General features: G+C 49.1%; 1 protein-coding gene across 2 annotated transcripts in view; it reads left to right on the top strand.

Moving 5' to 3' along the window:
- Positions 1 to 24,220, top strand: part of Fgd5 (FYVE, RhoGEF and PH domain containing 5) — a 97,327-nt gene extending 73,107 nt beyond the window's left edge. For both annotated transcript variants that reach the window (XM_038320051.2, XM_038320050.2), the window contains exons 9-21: positions 857 to 907; positions 1,460 to 1,518; positions 8,321 to 8,392; positions 9,343 to 9,411; positions 11,521 to 11,604; positions 12,746 to 12,825; positions 15,009 to 15,108; positions 15,403 to 15,540; positions 15,943 to 16,072; positions 16,994 to 17,127; positions 19,441 to 19,569; positions 21,566 to 21,720; positions 22,562 to 24,220. In XM_038320051.2, coding sequence (XP_038175979.1) covers positions 857 to 907; positions 1,460 to 1,518; positions 8,321 to 8,392; positions 9,343 to 9,411; positions 11,521 to 11,604; positions 12,746 to 12,825; positions 15,009 to 15,108; positions 15,403 to 15,540; positions 15,943 to 16,072; positions 16,994 to 17,127; positions 19,441 to 19,569; positions 21,566 to 21,720; positions 22,562 to 22,598 — 1,238 coding nt within the window. In that variant the 3' untranslated portion in view covers positions 22,599 to 24,220. The remainder of the gene's footprint in view (positions 1 to 856; positions 908 to 1,459; positions 1,519 to 8,320; positions 8,393 to 9,342; positions 9,412 to 11,520; positions 11,605 to 12,745; positions 12,826 to 15,008; positions 15,109 to 15,402; positions 15,541 to 15,942; positions 16,073 to 16,993; positions 17,128 to 19,440; positions 19,570 to 21,565; positions 21,721 to 22,561) is intronic.
- Positions 24,221 to 25,317: the final 1,097 nt, after the last annotated feature.

The following is a 25,317-nucleotide window of genomic DNA, read 5'->3' as shown; positions in this document are numbered from 1 at the left end:
AGAATGCTCCTAAAAAAGCAATTGGAGTACAGGATTAGGAAATGGGGCTGATGTGTTAGATATGGCAGAGAAGACCTCTCAAAGGAGGTGACATAAAACAAAGGTATGTGCAAAGAAAAGACATGAGATGTATGAAGCTCTAGAAGAGATTACAAGTAGAGGGGCCCTAGGGCAGCAACATGTTCAAGGGGCAGCAAGACTGCCTATATGGCCAGACTTCAAGGAGCAAAGCAGAAGGAAGGTAGCTGGATTAGGACTATCTCAAGGGGTGATATCCCCCTACCCTGTAATATAGACTAAAAGCAGGCCCAGCTGGGTGTATTCTGCGTATGATACCTCTGGGGTATCTGTCAGACTCTCAAGTCCTTTGAGATGATCTCTGCCATCTCTCGCTGTGGGAGCCTGGGGGCTCTGTCCAGCAGAGGAAGAGAAGGTCACAGAGTTAGGTGACCTAATAAGGATGCTTTAAGATGTCCTTTGCTCCCTTAGCCATACCCTGCTCCCTCCTAGGCTGGTGCCTCAGGCCCTGCTAGGATGGATCCACTGTAATATAGTGCTGTACAGCTTGTCATGTCTTGTAACCTTGCAATGGACAGCGAATACTTTTTTGTGCCTGTATCCCAGAGGTGTAGCCATCCCAGATCATGACTGGATAAGGGTTGAATGACTGAGTGACTGCTGGTGATGCTCAGGATGCTAAGAGGGTCCTGGTCTCGGGTGGGCTGATGTGCTGAGAAGGTGGGCACTCTATTCTTGTGGAGCTCATCCATCTCTAGAGAAAGGAGGTCACTGTGGAGGACAGAAGGCCACTTTACTGCCAGAACTGACTGTTGTCCCTCTCTCTCTCTTTCTCCAGATTATTTAAACAACCTGTGCCCGGACTCGGCCGAGTATGACAACACTCAGAGTAAGTCTGGAGAGACCCTGGAGGAAGCCATACCTCCTTGTTTTGTCTCCTATCCATTAATCCTCAGGTCTACACCAGTGTCCAGTGTAGACATGGAGCAGGCCCAGCTAGGTGCATTCTGCATATTACACCTGGGTTCTCTGCCAAGATTCCTCAAGTCTCTTGAGATGACCTCTACCATCCCTAGCTGTGAAAGCCTAAGGAATCTGTCCAGCAGAGGAAGAGAAAGTCACAGAGTTGGGTGATCTAAGGAGGATGCTCTAAGATGTTCATGGCTCTCTTAACCACACCATGCTCCCTCCTGGGCTGGTGCCTCAGCCCCTACTAGGGTGGACCCACTGTAATATAGTCAGCAGCCAGGGAGACTGAGGAAGTCACGGAAGGGCTGTGGTTAGGCTCGTGCCCTGATGCTGAAGTGGGAAAAACTGGTGCCGCTCTACCTTCCCGGCCCACCACAGGGGAGACGGTGTAGGCACACAGGCAAAGGAGAAGTAAGGGCTGTGGAAGCTGGACTAGTGCTCATAGAGCTTCTGTCTGTCCTTTGCTCCCCAGGTGCTCTGAGTCTCATCTCCAAAGTGACAGACCGTGCCAATGAAAGCATGGAGCAAGGGGTGAGTCCAGCCATGGCTTCTTCTCTGGGGTAGAGACCCCAGGTCCTGCTTCGTTCTGCTCATCTGCCTTGTGCTGCCCTACTGTCTGTCTCCCGGGATTCTCCAAAGAGCCTTGGGTTCTGGCCTGACATTTGCTGCGTGGCCTGTGTGTTCCTCTTTGGGCCTCTGGTTCCCTTTAAGCTGTGAAGGGGTTGTAGACTTATGGAGACTTGATAAACGGTGCCACTGTCCACTGTCTCAGTAAGTGACATGCTCCACACCTAGGAACCCCTCATATCCCCAAAGTCAGAATCACTGGTCTGCCAGGTGCCTGAGCTCTGGGTGCACATCTGGTTGTGATGGCATGTGTCCTGTTTATGGGACACGGGTTTCTTCCACATACGCCCAGCTCTACCTGGGCAGTTTCTATGATCATCTGTATCCCCATATTTCCCAGGCTGTTGCCACTGGAGCTGTGTGTTGAAAATGAGCCAGAGGCTGATGGGAAGATTCAGCAATCCATTAGTCATGTCCTTCACTGGCATAGAAGGGGATGATAGTGGTATGGGTGCCAAGGCATTGCTCGGCAGTTCTGCTCCAGCAAATACACAGAGAACCCACACCGATTAGAAAATGGAAGCTGAGGACATTGACTGTAAGTCAGGCCTTGAGTTCCTCAGAGCAGGGACCATGGATTCAAATTAACCATGGCTAATGGTTAGTGAGAGATGATGAGCTGAGGGGTCAGAGGATGGAGTGCCCTGGAGCTAGGGTTGGAGGAGGTAGCATCACTTCTGATAAGAGGACATGCTGGGGGTGGGGGGCTGCAAGCATGTGCATGCTGATGAGAAGACAAGGAAGCCAGGCCCGAGGCTGGGACTGGGAGATCCAGGGTGCATCGGCTGTGTTTTGTTGCTCAGTGTGGCTGGTAGGACTAGATCTGGGAACAGAAGCTAGAGCTGGCTAGGCTGGGCAGCTGAGGCGAAAGCTGAAGGCAACAGGCTCGAAAACACAGGTCAGTTTCCGGAGCTGCTTCCAGAAGGATCACAACTGTCACACAGCCATCTGGTCCTCTTATCTCCCGCGGTGAGGATGTCATACCTTGCTCTTTGTCACCTGGGCATCTGTGCATGCAGTGTGGCTCCCTCGGTGCAGTGGAAAGATAGAGGTGCTTTGGGGCCAGGACCCCGCTGCTGTAGAAGCTGGTGGCATTCTCCACATCCTGCTTCAGGAAGTCCTGCCTCTAAGCTGACGTGAATGTGTCTCCTCCCCTGCCCAGGGAGAGGTGAGGTTCCCTGCATAGCACCCGTAAGAGGGATGGGGCAGCTACACCTGACTCAGAGTGAGGTGGATGCTGTGGTGGGAGGCACAGACGAGCTGCTTTAGTTGAGACCACCTCACCCCTCCCTTCGCTTGCTGGTCTGTTTGTGACATGCCGTTTCTGGTTTCTTAAGATGTATCTAGTAGGATTGCTGAATCATACATCAGTTTCAGTGGTTGGAGGAAACTCCATACCAATTGCCGTAAGGCTGAATTCACTGGCACCTCCCCCCCCCCCCCACAGGGGTCTCTGCTCTCCACACCCTCACCGGAACTCAAGTCTTTCCCCTCTTCTTTGTTACTGCTCTTTCTTATGAGAGAAGTGGTGTCTCACGGGTCTGGTTTGTGTTTCCCAATGGTGAGTGGGTGACGTTGGACCCTTTTACATACACCTATCTGCCACTTGTATGTTGTCTTTGCGGAAGTCCACTCATAGCCTTGGCCAGCTGTTGCTATTGCTGCTGTTGCTGTGTTTTGTTCTGAGACAGAGATCTGCCTGCCTCTGCCTTCCATGTGCTAGGATTGGAAGCATGTATCACTTCTCCCAGCCCTTAGCCCATCTTTAAAATGTGCGTTTGTCACAAAGCCCATCTCCAGAATGTTATCATCTTCCCAACTGAACATCACCCCTCACCCAACCCCTAGAGTCCACCATGCTACTTTCTGAACATAGTTTATTTTTAGAACAATTTTTAAGTTATGGAAAAGTTTAAGAAGATAATACGAAGAGTTCCCATGGGTTCTGCCGTCTCCCTGTTGTTAATGTCTTCTATTAACGTGAAGCCCTGGTTGTGATAAGAGCCCATTGGAAATGGCATTATTACCTATAATTCTCACAGGCCTGATGTCCTGTTCCAGGATTCATCACTTTGGCTATTACATCTTTTTTATTGTTTTTAATTGAACTACATATTTTTCTCTGCTTCCCTCCATTCCTCTTCCCTCCCCTTCTACCCTCTCCCATGATCCCCATGATCCCAATTTACTCAGGAGTTCTTATCTTTTTTCTACTTCCCATGTAGATTAGATCCATTTATGTTTCTCTTAGGGTCCTCTTTGTTGTCTACATTCTCTGGGATTATGAACTGTAGGCTGGTTTTTCTTTGCTTTATGTCTAAAAGCCACTTATGAGTGAGTACATATTATATTTGTCTTTCTGGGTCTGGGTTACCTCCCTCAATATGATGTTTTCTAGATCCATCCATTTGCCCTCAAATTTCAAGGTGTCATTATTTTTTCCCACTGTGTAATACTCCATTGTGTAAATGTACCACATTTTCTTTATCCATTCTTAGGTCAGGGGGCATTTAGGTTGTTTCTGGGTTCTGGCTATGACAAATAATGCTGCTATAACATAGTTGAGCACATGTCCTTGTGGCACGATTGAGCATCCTTTGGGTATATACCCAAAAGTTTTATTGCTGGGTCCTGAGGTAGGTTGTTTCCTAATTTTCTAAGAAATTGCCACACTGACATCCAAAGGGGTTGTACCAGCTTGCACTCCAGCCAGCAATGCAGGAGTGTTTACCCCACAACCTCTCCAGCATAAGTTGTCATCAGTGTTTTTGATATTGGCCATTCTTACAGATGTAAGTTGGAATCTCAGAATTGTTTTTGATTTGCATTTCTCTGACGGCTAAGAATGTTGAGCATTTCCTTAAGTGTCCTTCAGCCATTTTAAACTCATCTGTTGAGAGTTCTCTGTTTAGGACTGTACCCCATTTTTATTGGATTATTTGTTCTCTTTATGACCAATTTCTTGAGTTCTTTGTATATTTTGGAGATAAGCCCTCTTTCTGATGTATGAGGTTGGCGAAGATCTTTTCCCATTCTGTAGGCTGCCATTTTGTCTTATTGGACTTTGGTCATTACATCTTTGGAGGCTCCCCTTGGAGTCAGTTTCTCAGATGGTCCCTGACTTGGATGACTATGGAGGTCTTGAGGGATCATGGTCAAGTATACTGCAGGACACTCACTGTTGGGATCTGAGGTTTTCTTCATTATGAGACCAGATTTGTGGGTATATGGGAAGAGGATCACAAAGAATGGATTCCATCTTGGAATGGTATGACATGACCCTGGTCCCCTGACTGAGACCATGTGTTCCCTGCCTTTTCTGCCGTCTCTGAAGGAAAGTCGCTGTGCACAGTCCACCCTGGAGTAGTACAGAGAGACTTTCCCTCTTCTTTTAAGCTGATGGCCTCCTAAATATTCCAGAATCTTACTTGTAGCTGTGTCTCTTCCCTCTCAATGATGGGTACAGGCCATCCTCATACACAAAATAGACCAATCATTTATGTCAGCACCAATTTATGGATATTTATTTTAGCCCACATTGATTTATTTATTTCTCAAAATAGAGAAGAGTCAAATTAAAACAATTTTTAAACCCAAAATGTTAGGAATAGAAGAATTCCTTTGGCAAAAATTGTTCCAGATTGCTCTTTCAGCTGATCCTGTGCTTCCCCCTTTGAGTGTTTTTGTTGGTTCGTTCATTCTCTCTCCAAGAATTCTCTCCAAGAATAGACCATGTCTCCAAGTTTCCCTGGAAGAGAGAGCTCAGGGGTAGATCACTTGCCTAGAAACCAAGCTACTGTGCTGCAGCTCTCATTTCGGTTAGGTGCTCCTGGTTGACAGAGTGAAGAAAAACACGTGTCTACTGACCTATGTGTAGACACATGGTGGGTATTCTCTACTGACCTATGTGTAGACACATGGTGGGTATTCTCTACTGACCTATGTGTAGACACATGGTGGGTATTCTCTACTGACCTATGTGTAGACACGTGGTGGGTATTCTCTACTGACCTATGTGTAGACACGTGGTGGGTATTCTCTACTGACCTATGTGTAGACACATGGTGGGTATTCTCTACTGACCTTTGTGTAGACACATGGTGGGTATTCTCTACTGACCTTTGTGTAGACACATGGTGGGTATTCTCTACTGACCTTTGTGTAGACACATGGTGGGTATTCTCTACTGACCTTTGTGTAGACACGTGGGTGGATTTTCTTTACTGACCTCTGTGTGGTCACATGTGGATATTCCCACACCTAATCAGTCACTCAAATCATTACCACCTGGATGATTCTAGCCCTTCACCTTACTTATCAAAAGCCCTCACTCCATGAGAGAGAGAACCTGCTCCCCACCATCCATCTCCCATGTAGTTAATTGTGAAGTTTATCTCCACTTCTGAAAAATATCTTTCCTGTGTATTAAAAGCTGACTTGGTCAAATTTTTTCTCTCAGTAACTTGAAGATGACACACCATTGTCTTCTGACTCACTGTCCACTAAAACTGTTGTTAGGGTGTTGATATTTGCTCTCTGTGTTGTGTGTCCTTCCCTTTTGAATGCCTGTGACTTCTCTGCTATCTGGCTATGGTAGCTCATCCCGATGAAGCAGGAGGATGGCTGCAAGTTAAAGGCCATCCTGAGCTTTGTGGCAAGTGTTTGTCTCAAATAAACAAACAAGCAAAAGTTATCTGTTGTTTGATTTGGGGAAGTTTGACTCTGACGTGAGGGGAACAGAGTGTGCTGTGCTGTAGCTGCTGCTTCTTCTTCTTCTTCTTCTTCTTCTTCTTCTTCTTCTTCTTCTTCTTCTTCCTCTTCCTCTTCCTCTTCCTCTTCCTCTTCCTCTTCTTTTTGTTTTTTTGTTGAAAAGTCTCTTGGATGCTCTATTCTCACCCCCCATTCACTCACTTTCTCTCTCTCACGTGTGCTCACACACACACACACACACACACACACACACACACATTTTCCTTTTCCTCGTTTTTTGTGCAAGTATAGATGTTCACAAATGTGTACACGCACATGGACGTCAATATTGGTATCTTCCTCAACTCCTCTCCACCGTCTTCTTTTCTTTTTTAATTAGTTCTTTGAGGATTTCATACAATGTATTTTGATCATATTCAACCTCTTCCCCCAGAGGCAACCTCCTCCCCTCCCCACTCTAATTTGTGCTCCCTCTCTTTCTTTCTCTTTCCCTCCCTCACGCAGGCACTATCACCCCACCCCCCCCCCCACCCCCACCATTAGGTCCAGTTAATGCTGCCCATACATAGAATCTTGAGTGTGTGGCTTTCCACTGGAACATGGTGGATATACTGGGGATCATATCCTTAAAGAACACTGACTCTTCCTCCACCAGCAACTATCAACTGCTCCTCAGCTGGGACTCAGTTGGACTTCGTGTCCACCTTCCCTCTCTCCGTGCTGGCTTGGGTCTTTGCAAGTGCATGTTGTCACCGCTGCTGTGAGTTCATCTGTGCAGCTGCCCTCTTGAGTCTGGAAGACACAGTTTTCTCGTAGTCTTCCACCACCTCTGGCTTTTACAATCTTCTTGCCCCTCCTCTGCTTTGATCCCTAAGCCTTGCAAGGCAGGAGTGTGATACAGGTGTCCCACTTAGGGCTGAGCATTCTGCCGTCTCTCGTTCTCTACACCCTGATCAGTTGTGGGTGTTTATTGCTAAAAGCAGCTTCTCGGGTGATGGCTGAGAGATGCACTAATCTATGGGTATAACAATAAATCATAAGGTATCCATTTAATATGATGCCCATTTAGCAGAATGACAGTGGTAGGGTCTCTACTAGGACCTAGGACCTGTTTAGCCATGGACTTTTGGCTCCAATGATGGGGCCAGGTATGGGTTTTGTTTTGCAGAGTGGGCCTCCACCATTTTTTTCCAGGCAAGTTCTATCTATGTAGCTCTGGCTGTCCTGAAACTTACTATGCAGACTAGGGTGCCTAGAACTCAGAAAGATCCATCTGCCTCTGCCTAAAGACATGTGCCTTATCTGGGCGGTGGTGGTGCACGCTTTTAATCCCAGCACTCGGGGGCAGAGGCAGGTGGATTTCTGTGAGTTTGAGGCCAGCCTGGTCTACAAGAGCTAGTTCCAGGACAGGCTTCAAAGCCACAGAGAAACCCTGTCTCAAAAAAACAGAAAGAAAGAAAGAAAGAAAGAAAGAAAGAAAGAAAGAAAGAAAGAAAGAAAGAAAGGAAGGAAGGAAGGAAGGAAGATATGTGCCTCAACACCTCAGTGACCTCCCTTATTTTTTAAGACAATTTTTCACTGATCCTGGAACTCACTGATTCAGCTAGACTGGCTGATCAATATCCACTTCCCTGGTGATGGGATTATAGGTGCCACATCCAGGCTTTTACATGAGAGAACTCAGGTCGTCAGGCTTGACGGCAAGTTCCTTTGCCCTCGGAACCATCTCCCACTGGCCCTTCATTCTCGTTACTTCCCTCTGCCAGCCTCCTCGCCCCCTGATGTGGCAAAGGTACAGCAGTCCCTTCGTCTTTCATCTCTGGGAAATCCCAGGCCGAGAACCCCGTGCCGCCTGCCATCTCAGAGCTTGGGTTTAGGCTGGGCTTTTCTGAGCTCTGCTTTCTTCCTCTGTAGTGGAAGCAATGTCCCCTTGCAGAGGATACACAGCACTGGGTAGGGGAGTGGAAGGGTGACCATCTCCTGTTCCTGCCCACAGGAAAACCTGCAGAAGCTGGTCCACATCGAGTACAGTGTGCGGGGCCAAGGGGACCTCCTCCAGCCAGGAAGGGTGAGTGCTGTCTGGGCAAGGACCAGGGCCAGCTCGACTCTGATAAGCCCATTGTTCAGCTGGGCTGGCCCCAGACGGGCCTGGCTGCAGGTGCTGTTTAGGAGGGGTGGGGGACATGGTGCACCACCCTGGAGCTTGTATGCACCCCTCCTTGCACGATGCCCTCTCGGGGCAGTTAAAGAAACAGTGCCAGTCAGTTCTGCTCACCATAAATGCCCTGGGGTAGCTCTCCAGTGAGGGAAAAAAAATGTGCCAAGTGTTTTTAGTTCCAAATTGCCAGGAAAGCAGAGATCAGAGCAGCTCTCAAAGGCAAGCCCCAAGAAAGCAGCGTAAAAATAGCCTTCTTAACAAAACAGGGATGGGTGACGCTTGGGAGTGGAGCGCATGGTTAGTATAGGCAGGGTCCTGGGTTCTCTGCCCAGAGAGGGAGGGGTGGGACAGAGATTGATTGATTTACTTTTTAGCTTCCAGATGGAAAACATACAACCCCACTCAGAAAATAGCTTGAAGTGTGATCATTGCCAGTTGGAATGAGGGACTGAGCAACATGGGCAGGATGTTCCTAGTCTAGGATTCTGTGAAATCTGACTGAGGTCCTGTGCCCCAAAGTCCTTCCTACGACTGTGTTCGTATCCTTCAGAAGGACAGGGCTGGAGTCACTATTCACAGTCCAGATGTTCAGCAAACCTTCGAAGGCCATGTTCCCAATGGACCCTTTGTGGTGCCATTTAGGGAGAGAGTCATAGCTGGGACACATGCTTGGTGGCCAGAGCAGCGTTGACTTGGTTCTGCACGAGGGCGCTCTAGAAGGCCAGGCTGCCCAGCTTGGGTTCCTGAGCCCAGAGTCTCCATGGGCTGTTCGTGAGTACTGGGGCAGCTATGGTGACGGCTTCCTACACAGAACCTCCCCAGACTTCCTCGCCTTCTGAGGTTGGCTTCTCTCCCTCCAGGAGTTCCTGAAGGAAGGAACGCTGACGAGAGTGAGAGGCAAAAGCCGACACCCCCGGCACCTGTTTCTGGTAAGCACTGGCTGTAAGCCCCGCCCCACTGTTGGCTTTCTATGGCCACCAGAGGAGCTAGGACAGTCTTCAGGATGTATAACTGAGCCCTAAAAACAAAAGAAAACAAAAAAACATTGCTCATATGTTATTTGAATGGCTGGTGGTGCTGCTGCTGCTGCTGAAGTGAATAGCTCCTGCGCCTCCATGAAGCAGCTTAATCCAGGGCTTCCTTACGGCACTTTCCATGGTGTGTGAGACAGCAGAGGGCTGAGGAGAACGACTTGTCTAGGTTGGTGGCCCAGAGAGTAGCCAGGGTGGGTCATGGTTCTGATCCACCACTCTGTGCAGGTGAGTGTACCTGACATGTCTGAGGACACACGGCCACACTTTGAACATCAGGGAGTATCCAAGACCTGTGGGATGGGGTGGGGATGCCAACCTCAGGCGCTCATACTGAAAGTAGCTCCCCCCCATGACACTGCACCTCCTGTGTGACTGCCCCTACAACAAGTGTCGGAGACACTCGGGCTTTAAGGAGGAAAGGCAGCATCTACCTCCCAGTTGTGGAGGTACCAGCCCTTGACGGGGTGGCCCCGAAGTTTCGGGCCTATGGCCAAGAGGCACAACAAGGCAGAGTCATTGCTCACCTCGTGGCTAGGAAGTAAGACAGGAATGGGAAGGGGCTGGGTTCCAACAGTCTCCTGGAGGTCATGCCCCAATGACCTAACTTCCTCTCACTAGGCCCCACCCCTAAAGGTTCCATTCCTCCCACCAGTGCCACCCTGTGGGCCACACCTTCAACACAGAGGCCTTTAGGGGACCCCCAATAGCCAAACTATAGGCCTGCTGTCTGCTGGATATCTCTGTTTCCTCACTCCCGTGCCACTCCCTGCTGTTCCTGTGCCGTCAGCCGCCTCCACACTGCTAGAGTTGTATGTAGCATGACGGAGGGCAGCTTAGAGCTCTGTGGTTCCGGGATTCACCAGGCAACACCTCGGTGCCAGCACATGGAACACAGAGATCACTCACAGCCTTGCTTGCAGCCGTCAGGATGTAAGAGGAGGGAAACGCACAGACTGACGACTGAGAATCATGAAATGGAGTAGAGAAGGTCCTAGAAGAAGCTAAGAATCAGTGGCAGAGTCAGGCATTGAAGTGAAGAACGGAAGCCACAGCAGCTGTGCTCAAGGATTGGCTAGGGGATGCGCCAAGGGCCTTGTACACATTTCCTGACTGGGCCACCTGAAGCAAGGAAGGCGGTCCCTTTTCTCCTCCTACCATGTGGGTTCCCGGGATTAAACTGAGCCATCTCACTGGCCCCTACTTTATTTCTTTTCTTTTCTTTCTTTTTTTTTTTTTAAAGGCATGGTCTCACTATGTAGCCCTGGCTGGTTTGGAACTTGCCCTGTAGACCAGGCTGGCTTCCAATTCAGAGATTCACCTGCCTCTGTCTCCTGAGTGCTGGTGTTAAAGGCATGGGCCACTGTATCAGCCCCCACTTCCTTTCTTACAGAGTTATATGTGCCCGTCTTAAGTTATGTGTTGGTGTTTGTTGACTAGTGTAGGCCATTGTATAATTACCACTCGGATCAGGGTTGAGAACATTTGCAACAGTTCCAGAAAGCTCCGCTAATACCGGCAGTCAGTCCTCCCCACTCTCAGGTACCCACTAGCCTGATTGCTGTCACTTTGGGTTGGGCCTTCACAAAAAGGCATTGGGCATGCACTCACATGTCTGACTCCCCGACCCCAGCATGCCTGTGATTTGGCCAGGTGGCTAGAGAGTCTGGCAGCCTACTCCTTTGGGTTGCTATACGATATTCCACAGCCTGACTGAACCACAAGTTCTTTCTCCATCAGTCGTCAAGGACATTTGTTTTGCTCCACTTTTAGGGCTGTTATACATAGAGCTGTTCTAACAGTTGTTACCAGAGCATTGGCAAACGCGCCGAGTCCTCTTGGGTGTTCCCAGCAGGAGTAGAGCTATGGTGATGGTTTCACAGGATGGCTTTACTCCCTAGTGGGGTGTCACTGAGGATTGCCAGATGCCTGCACCCCAGAGCCCAGGGACCTGCTTGCTGCAGCCTTCAGGGCTAGGACGGGTGTGATTCGGTTCCTTCTGTGCAGATGAACGACACGCTCCTCTACACTCATCCCCAGAAGGATGGGAAGTACCGTCTGAAGAGCTCGCTGCCGGTGGCCAGCATGAAGGTAGATATCTAACGCAGGGTACCCTGGGACCAGGGCCAGCAGTGGTGGGAAAGTCATCACAAGGAGATGCTGGCGAGATGGAGCCAACCTTGCTCCTCTCCACTGAGGCCCAAGGCCCAGGGAGACAGTATTCAGTGAGGACTGCAACGCTTAAACACAGGGGTGCCCAGATACAACTGGGGGCCAATGCTATACTCTCAGAGTGGATGGTGCATAGGGAAGGGTGGCCCTACGAGGAGGACAGTAATGCAGGAACCACTTGGAGGGAGCAAACAAGCAGGCTTGGGTTATATCATTAAATGTGGTAGGATATATATGCCACATAACCCTCTGCACCATCGTAAGGACAGAGCTCGGGGATGTGAACCAGTGCTGAGCCAGCAGTTCCACTCAGCTCTAGAACCTTCCTGTCTTCCCAAACAGTCCATTGAACACTGAGTCCCATCCCTGCTCCCAGCCCCTGGTACCCACCGTTTGTTCTATTGCTATGAATTTGACTGATTTGAGTGACCTCATATAGGTAGAATTCCACAGTCTTCTTGGAGCGACTGGCTTCACTTAGCTTTGTGGTCAAAATTTCCATGTGGCAGCTTGGGCTGGTTCTTCTTTTCCTAGGTACGCACATTTGTTCCCTCGCGTGCTCAGGCTCCTCTGTCTCTTTGTGTGTGTGTGTGTGTGTGTGTGTGTGTGTGTGTGTGTGTGTTTATCTTTCTGTTTCTCCGTCTGTGTCTGTCTTTATCTCTCTGTCTCTCTGTTTTTATCTCTCTGTGTGCGTATCTCTATCTTTCTGTTCCCCCCACACACATGTGTTTTCCATTAATCTACCACTGGACACCTCTCAGCTGTTGTATGTGTAATGTATGGACTAGCCTGGTTTATCTTGGTTTCAAACATGAGGATGTGTGGGTGCTTTTGGGGAATTCTTGGGACAGAGAACATTTTGGAAAGTTGACTTTGATGCCATCTGAGGCTGGTGACTGAGAAGGGCATGCTGAGGAAAGACAGAAAAGCAGCAGGTAATGGAAGCACACATGTCAATCAGAACCCTGTCTACCCACTAGCAGTGGACAAAACTGTCTGTGTTAACCCCCGCTTGCCCACACACACACCCTGAAGTCAATGCTGTTGGTTTTCCTGGCAGGTCAGCCGCCCTGTGATGGATAAAGTGCCCTATGCTCTGAAGATCGAAACTCCTGAGACCTGCCTGACATTGTCTGCAAGGTACGGGGAACGGGGGCGACTTAAGGGTGGGAGCATTCAGGGCAGCATAGGTGGGGGATGGTGTCATTTCTAGCCTGGTGTCCTCTTGGAAAGGGCTCTTTCTCTCCTGGTTTTCAGTGTTTCTTGAGTGCTATGTGTTGTAGACCTCTGTGGAATATAACTTATAGAAAAACGCCAAAGAAAAAAAAAAGGAAAGAGAAAATGCCTAGCACTGAGGCAGGAGGATCACAAGTTCGAGGCCTGCCTAAGTAATATAACAAGACCTTTTCTAAAATCACATTCAGAAGGCTGAGGAGGGAAGATAAAGATCCTGCCTCAAAAAGTCAAAACCAGGGCCAGCAGAGATAGGCCAGCAGGTAAAGTGATTGGCATACAAAAGTGAGGACCAGAACCCATGTGAAAAGCCAGGTGTGGTGGTGCATGCTGGGAACCCCTGCACTGGGTAGGCAGAGCTAGGAGACTCTCACAGGCAAGCCAGTGTATTAGAATAAACAGGCTCCACATTTAGTGGGAGACCATGCCTCAGAAAATAGGGAGTCTACAGAGATGGTTCAGAAGTTAAAGAGCACTTGCTACCCCTCTGGAGGACCTGGGTTCAGTTCCCAGAAGCCCTATGGCAGTTCACAAAGGCCTGTAACTCCAGTTACAATGCCCTCTTCTGGCCACCATGAGTACTGCATATGAATGGATACATGCCAGCAAAACACCATAAAAATAAATCTTTTTAAAAATAAAGATAAGGGGGGCTGGAGAGATAGCTCAGAGGTTAAGAGCATTGCCTGCTTTTCCAAAGGTCTTGAGTTCAATTCCCAGTCAACCACATGGTGGCTCACAACCATCTGTAATGGAGTCTGGTGCCCTCTTCTGGCCTGCGGTCATACACACAGACAGAATATTGTATACATAATAAATAAATAAATATTTTAAAAAATAAAGATAAGGGTGAAAAATGATTGAGATGCATGAAGTTAGCTCTGACATCCACACTCATGTACACATGTGTACATTCAGAGCTATGCATTCATACACACACACACACACACACACACAAACACACACACACACACAGGCTCAAATAGAAAATAATAACCAAAGAAAAAATTCCCAGGGGTTGGGGCTTAGCTCGATGGTAAAGCACCTCCCCGAGAGACTCAAAATCCTGGTTTGGTCCTCAGCCACATAAAACCAAACATAAATGCTGGTTCCTATGCCAAGAGGACTGTATGCCCCATGAAAGTAGCTCATCAAAAAATGCTATAGACAATTTGGTTCAGTGTGAGATTCTCAGGTGACTTAGATGTGTCATGTGCTCAGTTGGCTATGCTGCCAGCTTTGGCTCTTTCCTCTCAACAGAGCAAGAGGAAAGCAATGAGTGACTGCCCATCGCTGACCGTTCTGTCTTTAGGGAAGGGTCTCAGGACGTGGGAGGAGGCTGTAATTAAAACACACCATGAACTAGCTGTTGGAGAAACAAAATCTGCTTCTCTCAGTCCAGGAGTTGGGAAATGAAAGGCCAAGATACCAGTCTATTTGGGGTCTGGTGAGAGCCCCATGTTTGTGGGTGGCACCTTCTTGTTGTAATCCTACAGGATAGAAGGGACAAAGGATGTCCCACAACAGGAAGGAAAGGCTTCCTGGAAGAGTCTCCTGAAGTTGCTCCATTGCCTCTCTTCTCTGCTTGATGCAATCAGGGATTCAGGGCTCAGGGTATAGTTTCTGTGTGCCCAGCCATGACAGGGGGGGGTGACAGACCACAATGATGTCTACTCCTGACTGAGGCACTGCTGTCTGTCTAGTCTGTGGCCTGGAACACCAGCTGCCATTGTCAGGTCTGCTTTCCTGATAGCCCAGACCCCACACACTGGAGGAGAGCTATCTGTCCCCTTTAAGCAGTGTGGCCCTGGCTATCTACCATACCCGTTTTCCCTGTGAACAACAGACCAAAGTGGTCCCTTCTCACTGCCTGGGCTTTTCTGACTATGAAAGATCCTGTGCAGGGTGAGAGCGACACCTAGTGGGCACTTAGAATTTCCACCCAGCTTCCCTCCTGGGCTGCCCTAGGCTCTCTAGGTAGAGAGGGACTGGGACATTGGGCAAGACTCAGACCAGAGGCTGCTAAGCAAGAACTCATAGCAACAAAAAAGGGTGCCAGGCACTGTCGTTCACCCAGCCTGTGCCTACAGCTCCTGTGCAGAGAGGGACGAATGGCACTACTGTCTGAGCAGAGCCCTCCCGGAGGACTACAAGACCCAGGCTCTGGCTGCCTTCCACCACAGTGTGGAGGTGAGTGAAGGCCACCCCAGGGCCCCTTGGGTGGATCCTGCTGCATGCTACTTACAGCAGGAGGACAAGTGTGTCCCGTCATAGGGGGCCTGGCAATGCCCCCATCCTATCCCCTCTACCATGCTCCAGTCAGACAGAGTATGGCACCACAATTCAACCCAGGATCATACCCTGCTGTTTGGAGAGCAAACCAAGGGATGTGGGAGACTTTACTCAGAATTAAGGAGAAAGGGGTCCTCGCCTTCTCAGCTGTCCATCTGGCTCTCTCCTGACTGTGGTTTCTGGTTGCCACAGATCCGAGAGAGGCTGGGGATCAGTCTCGGGGAGAGGCTCCCCACCCTGGTACCTGTCACTCATGCCATGATGTGCATGAACTGCGGATGTGACTTCTCGCTCACTGTGAGGCGCCACCACTGCCACGCCTGTGGCAAGGTGAGTGACAGACTTGGCGAGGGTGTGCTCAGGAAGGGGAGGGCATGTCCCTGACCACGGGGCCTGGGGAGCCTGAAGAAGATGAGTTCAAGGCCACCCTGAGAAGTAGAGCTTGTTCCTGTCCGTGTCACTGAGATCCACCAATCACAGCCAGTCCCAGGCCTCTTCTGCTACCACCATGCCATGTTAAGAGCCCCAGGGCTCACCATTTTGGTTGTTGGAGGAGAGGGTGTTACTTCGTGGGTAAGGGCACTTGCTCAGAGTAGCCCGGCCTGGAAGAGCAAGGGTCCACATGGCACAGAGCAGCTGGGAACCTGGGACTCCCAGGAGGAGGTGAGGGGTGACAGCACATGCTGAGAGGGTGACCCGCAGCTTACATGTGTGATCCTAACATGGCCTCAGATTGTGTGCCGGAACTGTTCTCGAAACAAGTACCCACTGAAGTGCCTCAAGAACCGGATGGCCAAGGTCTGTGATGGCTGCTTCCGGGAGCTGAAGCTGAGGAATGGGCCTGTCCCAGGCCCCATGAGAGGTAACTCTACAAGGCCTGATGACTTCTCCCCAAGTTCTCATGAACCTCTAGGGTATCCTGCTTGAACCTGCTTTCTCCTGAAGAAGGGAGGAAAGGTTCTGCATTAAGGCGCCACTGGGGAGACTAAGGCTTGAGAGCGGGGCTCCATGGGAACCCGATAGCAGCTGTGTCCCTGTGAAGCCACAGAGGAGACAGGGCTGCTGTGACTGTCTACCATGGATGACCCTTTCAGGGTATTCCATTGGCCTATGTCCTCTGGAACTTTTATAAAAAGATTTATTTTTAATAATGTGTGTCTGTGCATGGATATGTGCGGATGAATGCAGGTTTCCAAAAAGGCCAGAAGAAGGTGTCAGATCCCCTGGAACTGGAGTTACAGGCATCTGTGAGCCCCCTGAGTGGGTACTGAGAACCAAACTCAGGTCCACTGCAAGAGCAGTGTGTGCTCTTAACTGCTGAGCCATCTCCCCAGCTCCTGTGGGACTCCCAAGAATAGTCCACGGATGTGCTGTCTTTGGGATCTTTTGGCATGTTTGCAAGGCTGCTGGGAGGGGCTTGTGAGTCAGGGAAGGACAGAGAGTCCCTCAGAAGCTGAACTGACCCTTGAGACTCGGTACTTAAGTCACAAACTGTGCCCAGAATTATCGGGCAGGAGGGACAGTAGGTGTAGTATGGACCTTCCCGAGGCCACACGAAGGTCGCCAGGGGAAGCACAGTCCTGCTAGTGGATCCAGGACAACTGTCCAGTATCTAGGAAAGTGGCTCCCATCCCCTAAAGCCTAGGTACAGCATCAGCAGGAAGGAGCATGCCAGCCATTCCGGTCCCATTGACTCCCACTCCTACCCCCTTCCCTCCATGAGCCTTGGAGGCACCTGAGCCGGCATACCAGACACCCTTCCCTTGGTTTCTTACCTCTGCAGAGCGTCCGGTCAGCATGAGCTTCCCACTGTCCTCCTCCCGCTTCTCCTCGGGCAGCACCTTCTCCTCCGTCTTCCACAGCATTAGTCCTTCAACTTTCAAGAAGCAGAAAAAAGTCCCTTCAGCCTTGGCGGAGGTAAGGCTTCCATGGGAGACAGTGGCAAGCCGCTGTCCCAGGAAAGACTCTGATATTGAGGTTAGGTGGTACCACCCCTAAGAATAATCCTGTCTGCGGAAGACCTCTGGGGCTGAAACGGTGCTTGAGAGGCATCTTTGTGTCCCTCTTTGTCGTTCTGTCTCTCTGGCCCCAAGGCATAGATTTAGTGCCCATAGGGTCTGCTCAGGTCACTGGTGAGTAGCAGTCATTAATTGCCCCATGGAGTTATGGTTAATTGTCCCAAGTTAGCATGTGTGAGCTGTGTGTTCTCAGACTGCAGAAAGCGGATAGCACAGGTGCGAGCCTCCTGGAGGCTATGAAATTCTGCAAGAAACCTCAAAACTGGCTAAACGCAGGTCAATCTTGCAGGTAGGAACCCAAGCAGTGCCCATGAGTAGTAGAGCCTTCCCAAGAGGCATAGCCAGCTGCATTCAAGTCTGCATTAATAGTCGTCATCAAGTAAGCAGTGGGTGTGAAGATGTGTTAAGGCAGTGGTTCTCAACCTTCCTAAGGCTGCGACCCTTTAATACAGTTCCTCATGTTATGGCGACTCCCAACCATAAAATTATTCTGTTGCTACTTCATAACTATAATTTTGCTACTATTATGAATCGTAATATAAATATCTGATATGCAACTCCCCTAAAGGAGTCACGACCACAAGTTGAGAACCACTGAGTTAGGGAGTGACTGTCTGCGAATGAGTGCTGTTTTAGCCATTAACTTTTTCCATTTGCAAATTAAAGGCCTTGGAAATACGGCTAAGATATAGCTTAGTGGTAAAGAACCTGCCTGTTGATAGTGTGTAAGGTTCTGATCACGCCCCAAAAAATCTTGAAATTAATATATACATGGTAAGAAAAAAATCTGCAAAATAGACAAAACAATATACAATATAGAAGTGAGTTTTTCTACCTCTCCAGCCATGATCAAAATCCTTATGGTTCCTTCAAGAAATGTTCACATGTTCATAGCACAGAATTGGGCTCACAGGCTCTTGCTTACTTCTGCCAGCCCCTGCCAGTAGAGAATCCAGGAGAGGAGGACCCACAGCTCCACTCCCAGCACCCTCTCTTATTACAGGGGCTCTGCCTCTGCAGCATTGCTTCCCAGGGGGATGTTGAGGAAAACTCTGAAAACCCAAGTATCTAATTCTCAGGAGGCTGCAGAATCAGATCTGTGGGAGTACTCTATAGGATCTTTGGAGGCGCTCCATTGGATCTGTGCCATCGGATCTGTGGAAGGGTTTCATCAGAGCAGGTGGGGTGAGAGCCCAGGCAGGAATTAGCATATCAGATATTCTGCATATCAGATATTTATATTATGATTCATAAAAGTAGCAAAATCACAATTACAAGGCTTCATTAGGGCAGGTGGGGTGAGAGCCCAGGCAGAAATTAGCATATAAGATTCTGCATATCAAATAGTTATATTATGATTCATAATAGTAGCAAAATCACAGTTAGGAAGTAGCAACATTCAGGTTAGAGCCTAGAACCTACAACCAGCTCCGGCTGGAAAGGAAGCCTGGTTTAATTTCGTCCCAAATGTTTGCTGAAAGAACTGAGTGTCATCCTCCTTTAAGCTGAGGAGGGACTGAAATTTAGGAAATCCCTCTGGGCCTCAGTTCCCCTGTCTGTAAAATGAGAAAATCAGGAAATTATCCCTAAACTTGGCCATGTTGCTTTCCAACTCACTCAGTTTAAATCAGGCACGTACCTGTCAGGATGCCTCCTGCTTTTCATTAGTGAGAAAATAGGGGCCCGCAGGAGGTCGGTAAATTGCCTGGTGATATGCATAGTTACTGCTGGAGCCTGATGGGACCCCCTGGATTGCAGCCCTCCAAACCAAACTGGAGGTTTCTTTTGTTTTCTTTGTTTTCTGGTGATAGAACCCAGGGCCTCATACATACTCACACAGTGTACCGGAGCCCCATTCAGTGTTAGCCACAGCCAGAGCCTTGCAATGAGATGCCACCTAAACATGGGCAGCAGTATGACATCGTAGGATTGCGTCTACTCTGCCAGGCAGGGGACTCTCCCCACCCCATATCCCTTCTTAAGTATGAAGTCCTTCTAAGCGGAAGGTAGATGAATCTTGCATCCTGGGAGGGAGTAGCATCCCAGTAGGGGCAGCCAACCTGGAGGCAGCTTTAGACTTTCACATCTGCTTCCTAAGCCTCAAAGTAGCTTTACTGATCACGAGACCAGCGATGGGATCAGCTTTAAAACTCGCCTGTGGAGGGTCCGCCCTGGCTGGTTTGTCTGTTTACCTGCTTTTTCTCCCCACCAGGTGGCCGCATCCGGAGAGGGTTCGGCCATTAGTGGCTACTTGAGCCGCTGTAAGAGTGGCAAGCGACGCTGGAAGAAGCTCTGGCTAGTCATCAAGGGCAAAGTGCTCTACACCTACCTGGCCAGTGAGGTACATCCTTTCTGCAGCTGTTATCTCCGGGAGGCCTGTGTTAAGTATGAGTGTGGCAATAGGGGGTGGAGGACCAACCAGCTAGGGTCTCCGTGCATCCGCAGGCATGAGTTCAGGATACTACTGGGACCTCTGCTGGTGGTTTTCAAGTCTTTATGGTGGCTGTGAGCACTCACAGAGCACTTAAATGTCACAGGCTCAGCAGCTAGGACGAGGTCATAAGAGAAAACTTGCCTCTGTTCTCTATCTCGGTTGCTTGAGACAACACGCGGCAGCTCAGAGAAAACTGCTCCTTTTGTGCCTATCCGTTGCTTTTACTAAAATAACCGCGGGTTCCAGTGAGGCTTCTAAATAAAAGCACATTGCTACTTTTATAGGATATATAGGTTTTAGTGTCTAAAATACAAGCAAGGGCTGGGCACAGATCAGTTATTGGAACGATTGCTCAGCATGGAGGAAACTTGGGATTTGGTACCCAGCACTACATAGCCTAGGTGTGGTGGTGCAAGCCTATAATTCTAGCACAGAGGCAGGAGGAACAGAAGTTCAAGGTCATCCTCAGCTGCAGAGTGAATTCAAGCCAGCCTGGGCAATATGAGCTCCTCTCTCAAAAATAAAATACAAACAAATAAGAGAGCCCTTGGGCCCAGCCTCTTCCCAGGGCAGACAGCTGTGGGCTGTGGAGGTGTAATCTTGCTGGCTAGTCCTTCAGAGGCTGAATGGGCTGGACAATAAGGTGGTTTCCGTCTCCAGGTCCTACCACCTTGGGGCTTCCATAAGCCAAATCCACGTTACAATCAAGACTTAAATGTGTCCTGACCGCTGGTGGAGGACCTGTCTCTCCACAGACCTGCAGCTGTGGTGGTCCCTGTGTGTCTCATCCTCACACATCAGACCAGCAGAGCAGGCAGATAGAGAGGACCTTTATTCATTTGTCTACAGTGGGACTTTCTGCATCGGGGACAGGGGCTCATCTTTCCAGTCTGAAAGTTGAAACACAGCTCAAAACAGCCACATCCTAAGAAGGCATGTCACTGAGCCGAGCATGGTGTTGCATGCCAATGGCTCCTGGTACTCAGAAGATGAGACAGGGGAGTTACTAGGAGTCCCGTGTAAGGCTTTGTCTCAAGGGGGGGGGGGGGGGGGAGGGGGAGAGGGAGAAGCAAGCCAGGACAGTGGCAGGGTATTTTGTAATCTGTCAGGCTAGGGGTATTCTAACATAGACAATGGAGGGTTTTTGCTGAGACACCTTAAACAAAGACTTCATGAAATGCATACAGAATGTGTTGCCAGAACAAACTCTGGGATACAAAATCCTTGACTATTCCAGTCCATAGGGAGAATACTAGAAGGCTGTGAGTTCAAATCCTGGATCTTCCTCGTATGCTAGCTGTGTGGCATTGGGCATTCTCTGTCTATGGTAGAGAATTTAAAAGATGATGGCACTGCACACGTCTAGCCCTAGTTGGCTGTCAGAACTTAAGTCCCTTTCCTTTCTGGGACTGGTGGGAAGCAAGGGTGATTAAGATGCTCTTCCACTGGAGGCAAGGATCAATGTTAGGCGTTGATACAGGTGTGGCTTTTTAAAATCTTTATTATTTGACAATTTCACATTTGTATACAATGTACCTTGATCTTATCCACTCCCCCAAACCCCTAAATATGGCCCTCCCACTTTCATGTCCTTTCGTGTGTGTGTGTGTGTGTGTGTGTGTGTGTGTGTGTGTGTGTAAATAACACATTGAATCCAGTTAGTGCTGCCTGCTGGATGCTGTCTGACCTTATTAGCTTGACCTTGTGCAGGGACCATAGCTGCAGGGAGTTCATGATACAATGGCACGGAGTCACGTCCAGGAGAGAGTTCCACAGCGTCTTCCCCATCTTTCAGCTCTTTCATTCTTTCTCTCCCCACCCTTTTGTGATATTCCCTGAGCCTAGGGGGATGGAGGGTTATGGGTGTAGTTTTAACATCAGATGTTCCTTCTGTCCCCTGCAGGACAAAGTGGCCATGGAGAGCATCCCTCTGCTGGGTTTCACTATTGCTCCGGAAAAGGAGGCCGGCAGCAATGAAGCTGGACCAGTCTTTCACCTTTACCACAAGAAAACCCTGTTTTATAGCTTCAAAGCAGAGGATAGCAGTTCTGCTCAGAGGTACCAGCAGCAGCTAGTCTTCTGTCCTGTGTCTGTCTTAGGGAGAAATGCAGCGTCACCTGCACTGTCCTGTTGAGGCCCCTGGGGGTCCTAGCACAACTGCAGGCCTGTGTGTTCTGGGTCTTGAGATGTTGCTGGTTGTTTTACTCTCGACTTTTTTTTTGGGGGGGGGGCACCAAATAAATCACACATGGAGCCTTATTCTTATAAATGCCTGGCCTTGGCTTGGCTTGTTTCTAGCCAGCTTTTCTTAACTAATTATCCCATCTTAACTAATTAGCCCTTTGCCTCTGGGCTTTTCCTTCTCTTACTTCTGTAATCTTAGTTTTATTCTTACTCTGTGGTCAGCTGGGTGGCTGGCCCCTTCTTTTCTCAATCCTTGATCTCTCTTCCTTTCTCTCTTTTTCTCCTTCTGTTTATTTGCTTTGCCTGCCAGCCCCACCTATTCTTTCCCCTGCCTTGCTATTGGCCATCCAACTCTATTAGACCAATCAGGTATTTTAGACAGGCAAAGTAACGCTGCTTCACAGAGTTAAACAAATGCAACATAAAAGAATGCACTGTAGCCGGGTGGTGGTGGCACAGCACTCAGTGAGGCAGAGGCAGGTTGATCTCTGTGGGTTTGAGGCCAGCCTGATCTACAGAGTGAGTTCCAGGATAGCCAGGAGACTCTCATGATTCCTTTATATGGGTGGGCATACTTTCATACTATCCCAGCTGCTTTTTAAATACAGGAAACATGTTTGGGAAATATATACAAACATGGCATATTTCTTGGCTTCAGGCTAGCAAGAATCTAGTCCAGTCACAAAGATACCCAATGCTGTCTTCTGTTTTATAGGTGGATGGAGGCCATGGAAGATGCCAGTGTGTTATAGCAGTCACCAGGCACATGGACTCACAAAAAAACTCTTACATTAACGTGTGAACCCTTCCAGAGGCTGCTCCTGGTCTCAGCTCATCTGGATGCACGCGTGGGTTCTGCGTGGGGCTTGACCTTTCCCTTCCCAGGTAGAACCCTAAGGGATATTTATGGACCTCTTTTTTTTTCTGCCTCCATGTTTCCCAGCCCCCATCACAAACTGTACCCTTATCTAAAAGTGAGTTAAAATTTAGTACCTTGAAGACATGGAAATGAAGAGAAAAGGACATTTAGCAACATGGGCTTTCTAGTAGAAACTGGCTTTTCCTGGTTTTACTCCTGGCGAATAGGACCACTTTTGGCTTTCTGCAATGTCCATACGGTGCCTCAGGTGATGTGGGAACCAGCCAGAAAGGAACAGCTGCTCATGGAAACACTTTACCATCCTGCTGAGCTGCAGCCTACCGTGTCTTCTGAGAGATGGACAGGAGTTGGCCACAGGCAGGTCCGGGGACTCGCTTACTGTGGAAAGTTGACTCCCACAGCCTTTCAGCGGCTTGCTTGCCAGGCTTAGGAGGGAAGGGAGCATCTTCCCTTCCTCAGGTCCTGCCACCTGTACTGCCGCAACTCAGCCAGAGAGTGGTTCCCTTCCTCCCAGAATCTTCAGCACCACACCAGGACTGCCCGCTTCAGCAGCACACAGATTCCTCCAAGATGGACGATCTACATCAGCTTTATCTTCTGTGTGCCTTCCTGCGTATACGCTGTGCACCCGGACCATGCCGTTGATGGGAATTGTACTCACTGGAACACGTTTCCTCCCGCTGCAGCACCCATGCCAGTTTACTTTTTGAGAGAGGTAAAGAAGAAAAAAGAAGTGGGCGGTCATCAGAAAGTGGTCTGGGCGGATAGATGGCTTGATCACTGCAGAAGCACTGTGTGGCTGGAAAACATGTTGCACACCTAGGCTGAACCACCTTGCAGCTGGAAGATGCTTTGCACACCCAAGACAAAGTGTGCCACCTCCCTCTGGGCACCTTCCTCTGGGCACCTCCCTCTGGGCACCTTCCTCTGGGCACCTCCCTCTAGGCACCTCCCTCTGGGTATCTGAGGCAAAGCCACCTCCTGCTGGTCAGTTCTTTATGCTGGATGGATTTTACACAGTGTATTGAGGAGGGACAGGATTCCTCCTCGTTCTCACCGCAATTGAAAAAAAAAGTAATTGTCATCATTTCCTGAAATCTCTTATTACCTTCTCCCTACAAAAAGGATTTTTGTAAAACGTACCATCTCAAGGACTTATTTACATTAAATATGTTCAGGGATTTCTTTTTCTAGTTTGCAGTTCTTTTTAAATGTTTTGCAGTCAGCGTATAATTAATAATTCAAGTCGGATGGACCCACAGGGGTTCCTGTTAACTTCTGAGAGTGTCATCACCCTAGGATCCTTCCCAGAGTCACTCACATGTGACTGGGCCTACGAGACCCATGAACCTTTACGGAGTGGAGCAGGACTCGAGTATAGCAGTCCCCTTTGCTACGGTTTCATTTTCTGTGATTTCAATTGCCAGAGGTCAACTCTGGACTGAAAATATTAAATAGAAAATTCTAGAAATAAAAGTGTGAAGTTTCCGGTCATTTTTCCTGTGGCACTAGTGTTCCACTTTGTTAGTAACTTCCCAAGGATCTAACTGGTGCTTTATACATCCCCAAGAGTACCCGTGTGTGTACAGGAACAGCACAGGATGTGTGACCCAGTGCTGATGCCTTCTTCTTTTTCTTTGTTGGTTTGTTTTCGTTTTTGTTTTTGGAGACAGGGTTTCTCGGTAGTTTTGGAGCCTGTCCTGGAACTAGCACTTGTAGACCAGGCTGGCCTCAAACTCAGAGATCCACCTGTCTCTGCCTCTCAAGTGCTGGAATTAAAAGCGTGCGTCACCACCGCCCGGCTGCTGCTGCCTTCTTGAGGGCTCACGGGGGCACTCGGGCTGCTGCTGTCCAGGCAGTGGGAATATCCTGACCTGCCTTGTACTATTGCCAAGGGTCACTTTTCAATTCTAAGTATGAAAGTCATTTGAGGACCTTTATTTTATTCGATTGATTGATTGATTGATTTAGTGCTGGCTATGGAACCCAGAGCCTCACATGTTAGACCAGGACTTTGAGGCTGACCCATACTCTGGCAATTCTTACCCTATAACATCCGTTATCTGATACTTAAGTAGGGTTTTTATTTCTGTGTGAATATTTATCTTGATTAAAAACTGTCTGGATTATCCATAAAACATAGCAGATAGGGTCACCAAGACAGTCCCCAGCTCCTAGGGAACTGGGCCAGGCCCTGCCTGGTTGGATCTTTGTGGCCTCATCTTTCCGCAGTTCTCTGTGTTCTGGTTTCAGGCTCATATCTTCCTGACCACTCTGTGGCCCTTGTGTCCTTCTCTTTGTCCAGCCTAGTTCACACATCCAGGCTGCCTGTCTGTTCACTGAGTCCACCCAGAATCGCTAGGGATAAAGCCACCTCACCAGGTCTGAGGACATCCTGTCCCCTGGGTCCAAATGCTGTGCAGAAACAACTATGATGTCACACAATCTCCCTGAAGCTCCCGCAGGCGCAGAGCAGCCCTGCATTGCATATCCCAGCAGCAGCTCTCACCCAGGAATAAAGGACACCTGCCAGGGAAGCTGGGAGCCTGCTGGTCTCTTGCATCACAGAAAGATCTCTGCAGTGTCTCGCA

The sequence above is a fragment of the Arvicola amphibius genome, chromosome 2 (genome assembly GCF_903992535.2).
Source record: "Arvicola amphibius chromosome 2, mArvAmp1.2, whole genome shotgun sequence".
Classification (NCBI taxonomy): Eukaryota; Metazoa; Chordata; class Mammalia; order Rodentia; family Cricetidae; genus Arvicola; species Arvicola amphibius.
Note: the sequence above shows the minus strand (reverse complement) of the source record. Positions and strands in the feature narration are given on the sequence as shown.